Source organism: Hippocampus bargibanti, linkage group LG11, assembly GCF_051943395.1.
Source record: "Hippocampus bargibanti isolate YZ-2025 linkage group LG11, ASM5194339v1, whole genome shotgun sequence".
Lineage (NCBI taxonomy): Eukaryota > Metazoa > Chordata > Actinopteri > Syngnathiformes > Syngnathidae > Hippocampus > Hippocampus bargibanti.
The window spans coordinates 3,708,660-3,715,000 of record NC_142744.1 but is presented as its reverse complement, the minus strand read 5'-3'; the positions used below and the strand labels follow the sequence as shown (position 1 = coordinate 3,715,000).

General features: G+C 38.0%; 1 protein-coding gene across 4 annotated transcripts in view; it reads right to left on the bottom strand.

Annotated features, from left to right (window-relative positions):
* The window catches only part of nectin4b (nectin cell adhesion molecule 4b), a 15,122-nt gene extending 9,658 nt beyond the window's left edge, over positions 1-5,464 (bottom strand). For 2 of the 4 annotated variants that reach the window (XM_089009012.1, XM_089009013.1), the window contains exons 1-3: positions 5,124-5,463; positions 3,533-3,733; positions 1,331-1,498 (exon numbers count right to left, since the gene is read on the bottom strand). In XM_089009012.1, the coding sequence (XP_088865138.1) occupies positions 1,331-1,498; positions 3,533-3,733; positions 5,124-5,178 (424 nt within the window). In that variant the 5' untranslated portion in view covers positions 5,179-5,463. Of the gene's footprint in view, positions 1-1,330; positions 1,499-3,532; positions 3,734-5,123 lie in introns of all 4 variants that reach the window. The other 2 variants (XM_089009009.1, XM_089009011.1) reach the window with 2 other exon arrangements.
* Positions 5,465-6,341: the final 877 nt, after the last annotated feature.

The following is a 6,341-nucleotide window of genomic DNA, read 5'->3' as shown; positions in this document are numbered from 1 at the left end:
GAAGTCATTTGAAGCCATTTTACAAATTATGGACGCAACTTGTCCGGAGACGTCGGTTGTCCTTTAACGATAGATAGTTGGAATGCTATTGCATCATCATGTTTCTTCTATAATTGAAACAACTAATTGTGCCTGACTATAAATGGCTGTAATTACTTAGGTCATGACTGAGCTCTGCCAATTTTTTGCTGTGTTGGGGTTGTTTTGTTTCACCTGTCAACACAGCAACAACACGAACAACAAATTAATCTGTCTTGGAGTGTTAAACAAGTTTTCATTGTGGCGTAGACAAAAAAAAAATGCTTGTTGACCATCCTTCATAGATGCAAAACGAGGAGTGTGTGTGGACATTTTGGGAGGTAGGTGATCAGATTCACCCCAAAAACTACAAAATAAAATATATATATGGAATTATTCATCAAGTTATTCATCACGTTGAGTTGCAAGACTATTTATAGCAAGCTACGGTGTCTCTAAATACAGTGATACCTTGGCTTGCGAACTGAATTGGTTCCCAGACAGTGTGTAAGGAAAAAGTGTGTATCCCAAAAAATAATTTCCCATAGAAAACCATTAAAATGAGAATAATCCGTTCCCGGGTCCCCATAAAACATAATTTTCTACTTTCTAATTTTCTAAGCCTTAAAACTACACAAAATACACCTTTTTATGTATAATAAATTTGCTATGGTATTATAATTAAAGAAATAAACTGTTCTGTATAATAATATATAAAAGTGGTTTTATTTACCTTTGTGATGGTCGTTGATGGCTTGACGGAATGGAGTGGCCGGTTTATTTTAACCTTGCAGTCTACACTCTGCCTTTGAACTATCAATAGAGTAGAAAACGAGTCCAAATTTCACTGTTTTCTATCCATTTTGTCACTCTCTCTGTCGTCTGCCTGTCTCTTTAATGTTTAAAGCACTGCTGCGTTCTTGACCAATCACGTGGCTTTAACCAAAGACTGGGGGCAGGGAATAGAGGACCAAAACAAGCCGGCTGCCATTTTCTTGTTAGGAGAACGGGCCACATCACACTTTGTGGTAGCTCCGTGTGTACCCGAAAAATAGTTTGTATGCCAAGGTAAAATTTTCATAAATTTAACGTTCGTAAACCGAAAAGTTCGTCAGCCAAGGGGTTCGTAAAGCGAGGTATCACTGTATTTTTTTTATGTATTTGTTTTTTTTTTTCTATTGCAACCCATTTAGGCAGCAGATCGAGTGAATAGTCAACAACCTTATGTAACCACTTCTGCATGAAACAATCACATAATGGGTGGAGCAGAAAAATAAATTAAAAAAAAAATAAAGTCAAATTAAAAACATACCCCATACAGTGAGCTTGATACGCCTCTCGAAGTTTCCGTTGGGAAATGTGGAAATATGGCACGTATATGTGCCATCATCAGACTCTTCCGTGTTGGGAATAAGTAGTGCTGAGTTAGCGGTGGGGTTGTTACTCTCGAACCTCATGCGACTTGCGTAACCTCCGAATTCTGACAGGAAGGAAGGAAAATGTTTTTAAATCATTGTAATAAATACAGAAAATAAAAAAAAATAAGACATACCAATACCTGGCAACTTGCGAGACACTGTGAACTTACTAATGGCTTATTTTTGCTGACTTACTGAGAAAAAAAACATATGCGTGTGTAATATTTCATTGCGCAATTTTATTAAAATTTTTTATAATAATCTATTTGATTTCTAAGTGCCTTTCAAAACTCTCAAGGTCACTTTACAGTCACAGTATAACTTTTTCTGTGGGTGAGCAGCGGCAGCCACACGCGCCAGCGTTCACTCAACACCGAATAACTTAAAAAGATAGAAACCTAGCTAGCTAGCTTATAGATAGCCAATAGCTAGCTAGATAGCTAATATGTTTCCTGACCCAATTATCTAGCTAGCTAGCCATATAGCTAATAGATAGCCCGCTAGATAGCTAATAATAATAATAATCATCCATTTGATTTCTAAGCGCCTTTCAAAACTCTCAAGGTCACTTTACAGTCACAGTATAACTTTTTCTGTGGGTGAGCAGCGGCAGCCACACGCGCCAGCGTTCACTCAACACCGAATAACTTAAAAAGATAGAAACCTAGCTAACTAGCTTATAGATAGCCAATAGCCGATAGCTAGCTAGATAGCTAATATGTTTCCTGACCCAATTATCTAGCTAGCTAGCCATATAGCTAATAGATAGCCCGCTAGATAGCTAATAATAATAATCATCCATTTGATTTCTAAGCGCCTTTCAAAACTCTCAAGGTCACTTTACAGTCACAGTATAACTTTTTCTGTGGGTGAGCAGCGGCAGCCACACGCGCCAGCGTTCACTCAACACCAAATAACTTAAAAAGATAGAAACCTAGCTAGCTAGCTTATAGATAGCCAATAGCAGATAGCTAGCTAGATAGCTAATATGTTTCCTGACCCAATTATCTAGCTAGCTAGCCATATAGCTAATAGATAGCCCGCTAGATAGCTAATAATAATCATCCATTTGATTTCTAAGCGCCTTTCATAACTCTCAAGGTCACTTTACAGTCACAGTATAACTTTTTCTGTGGGTGAGCAGCGGCAGCCACACACGCCAGTGTTCACTCAACCCGGAAGTAACTCAAATAGATAGAAAGCTAGCTAGATAGCTAATTGGGTCAGGAAACATATTAGCTATCTAGCTAGCTGTTTCACATGTAAACATGAATCCTTTTAACAAGTTACAATATATTTTTTAGCAATAATCGAGTATGTTCTTTGTTATAGAGCATTGTGGCCTTTCTTGCTATGGACAAATTGAATTGAATTGAATATACAGTAAAGTTTCGTTATAAAGATATTCTCGGGAGTCTGATAAAATATCGATATAACCGGACTATCGATATATCCAATCCTGCGGCATGTAAATTTTCTCCTTGCGTTCATAAAAATAGTATCGTAATAAGCAGTACTATCGATATAACCGATATCGATATAGCGAGACTTTACTCTATATCTATTATACAGTACAGTTTATTTCTTTAATTACAATACAATAGCATAGTTATTATACATAAAATAAGGTATATTTTGTGTAGTTTTAAGGCTTATTTAGTAGAAAATTATGTTTTATGGGGATCAGGGAACGAATTATTCTCATTTTTAATGATTTCTTATGGGAAATAAATGTTTGGCAGATGAACTTTTCGCCTTTTTTTCGCCTTTCTGGCAAAACAATTAAGTTCGTAAGCTGAGGTATTACTGTACAGACATTTTTTTTCCAGTCTTTCAATGTTGCCTGCCAATGTAGTTTCACTTTGCACCATTAACTTCAACTTTTACGACGATCATTAGTAGACTCACAAATCCTGCTATTCTGCCTTGAAGCAGCTTTTATCGGATCATTTTGGTGAATGTTTACATTCATTTGCACCATTGCGTGTTGACAACATGGTGGCAAGGTTTTGGTGACTGACTCAAGACAGTCAAAATACAAAAAAAAAATAACAATAACAATTCAGCCGTAATGCTGCTGTGTTTACTTTGCGTACCCGTGTATCCATCTGAGAAATGGGCAGTGATGATCTGGTCCTTTTTACCGTCGCGCAACTCCTTATACCAGGTCACCTGCACCACTTTCTCACCCACGCTCCCCTGGTAGCGACACGGCAGCCGGGTGGTACTTTCGGCCAGCGATCTTTGCAACGTGACAGCCCGGAGTGGCTCAATGAAGACGCCTTGCGTGCACGCTGCTGGCACAGAAATGACATTTGTTCATCATCGGCTTACAGTGGTACTCCTTGTTGTTAAAAAAAGGGGGGAGTGGTTTCATTATTTTGTTCATAATTGTATTGTTCATTGTGGTGAGCGTGTCTTTTGACTGTCGCGGTCAGATAATGAGATGCGGTTAAGAAAGATGTGGCTCACTGCCCACGTTCTATCCCGAAATTTGTATTCTTGTCAATAGCCGAACTACAAATACAAGAAATATTTTTCCTATTGTGCGTTGCAGAAATTTTAAAAACACCAGCATTTTAAAAGAAAAACATGTTTTTCTTGTGTTTCTTTGTTAGTTTGGGTTATTGTGTCGATGCGTTGATAACCATACACATTCGTCTGACCGTGTTACATTCTGCTACGCCTGTTTCATCAGGCGTGGAGGAAAAGAAAGAGGGAAATCTGCAGAACAGAATGCGGCCGTATGACATTCTTTCACTTGTTGCCCAACTCGGGTCGCCCTGTTTGTTACCTCCGCCAAGGAAATGAGACATGTTAGCGCTGACGTGAGTTTGACTTATTTTATTACTTCCTGTCTTCCTTTTGAGATGATTGTGATGCTGCATCATAAATGGATCGAAACTGTTGTGAAATCAGCAATTCAGAACATTCAAAGAGCAAGTAAAGTGTCATGCCAAACTTAATCAAACACAATTCTTAATAATGAGGACTCCAGTCTGAAGTATTCTACATATAACAATAAATACGATGTATTGCATGTGAAATCAAATTGATCGAATCCAGATTGCACATTCGACAGTGATGCAAACGCAACAAATTCCGTCAATCTCAGTCAAACCCTCATTTAAAAAAAATGAAGAGGGTTATACAAATGCTCGGTTGAATGCCAAATTCAGGAAAAAAATAATTATCTTTGTGAGGTTGTGTTAAGAAAACTGGAAAAGCCTGTGCGGCCACAAAGCTATGGTGCGTTCAAGCGAACTCGCATTTGTCTGAGCTCTTGTCATCTAATCTTTTTTTTCCCACACGGAGCTTCTGTTTGACCCTTATCGGCGTTGTAATCATTAATCAGCAGCCTGATTAATAAGTAACCACTTTGGTTTAAAAAAAAGTGGGAGAAAAAAAGAAACCACTATTTCAAAGTACATGAACATGTGTTTAACTTGCGTGTTTGTGTCCCACGCTTCAACGGTGTCACTATAAGACCAAATGTTTGCATTGGCGCCCATTTGCTCAATATTCCGATCGATACATGCCAAATTTCTCACAACAGTTTATAAACTTCGTAGATATTCCCATTTTTTAAAGACTTTCATTCTTAATTCATAATTCTAAAAATGGTTAGAACACAAACGTCGGTGAAATAGCACTTTTTTACAGTATTTGAAGGAAACACAAACTCACCGAAGAGGAAAACAATCAGCAGTGAAAAGTTGACAATTCGCAGAGCAATTTCCATCCTGCTTCAAAAAAATGAAGCTACTTCATCCCAGATTTTTAAAACGCATACCCGTTGACTGCTAAATAATCACAAAATTATACATTTACTTGATGGACGCGCGTGCACTGCACAGAAATCGCGTCTTCCACGCAAGTAAAAAAAATCTATCTTACTTTGATCAAAAGTAATCTTGCTAACTAAAAAGTGCTGCCGATTTTAAACAATGGGAGAAAGGGATACACAAAAAAAGCTTGTTTATACGGATATGCGTTGCGCAAGTGTGTCGCTCGGTCCCACTGCACTTGCTGCTAGGTGGCAGTTAGGCCACGCCCACTGACTTCCTACCTGTGTCGACAAACCTCCCAAAGTTTGTGTTTATCGCTCTTCGGAATAAACAAACCTACAAATTACTTTTCTATATACCATCTCCAGTATCACCAACAACAACACTGTGGCGTCATTCTTATTTTTACTCATTCCATCAAGTAATAATAATAATAAGAAAAAGAAGTAGATAAGAAGTAGAAGAAGAAGACATTTAATTTCTAAGCACCTTTCAAAACTATCAAAGACACTTTACAGTCACGGGATAAGAATTGTTATTTTTTTTTTAATGCGGGTGAGCAGCGGCAGCCATTCGCGACAGCGTTCACTCTACCCGGACGTAACACAGCAGCAAAGTTATGAAAGGAAGAGGAAAGGAAAGAAAGAAGTAGAAAAACAAAATACAGGAGCTGCTGGAAAGGCAGCCATCTTGAAGTAAAAAAAAAAAGAGATCCATACAGTGTGTGTGTGTGTGTGTGTGTGTGTGCGCGTGTGTGTGTGTGTGTGTGTGTGTGTGTGTGTGTGTTTGTCTGAATAGTCTTGTGAGGACCACTAACATTTTTTACCATACGTAATGAGGACATTTTTCACAAGTGAGGACCTATTGGGTATTTTTTTGTGTGTATTTTGATTTCACTTGGATACACACACTTTTTACTCACTATGTGTTTGTTTATGTGTGTTTGTGTGCGTGATTAATGAGAGGAAAAAGTTCATAGCACCAAAAGTACAACGATATTTTAACCAAATTCACTACAGAGATGAGGACTTTGAATGGAGCACTCCTGCTGTTATTTCGGTTTCAAGTCCACTTTTAATTTCTTTGTTTTTAAACAAAGTGAAGTGGGGAATGGGGT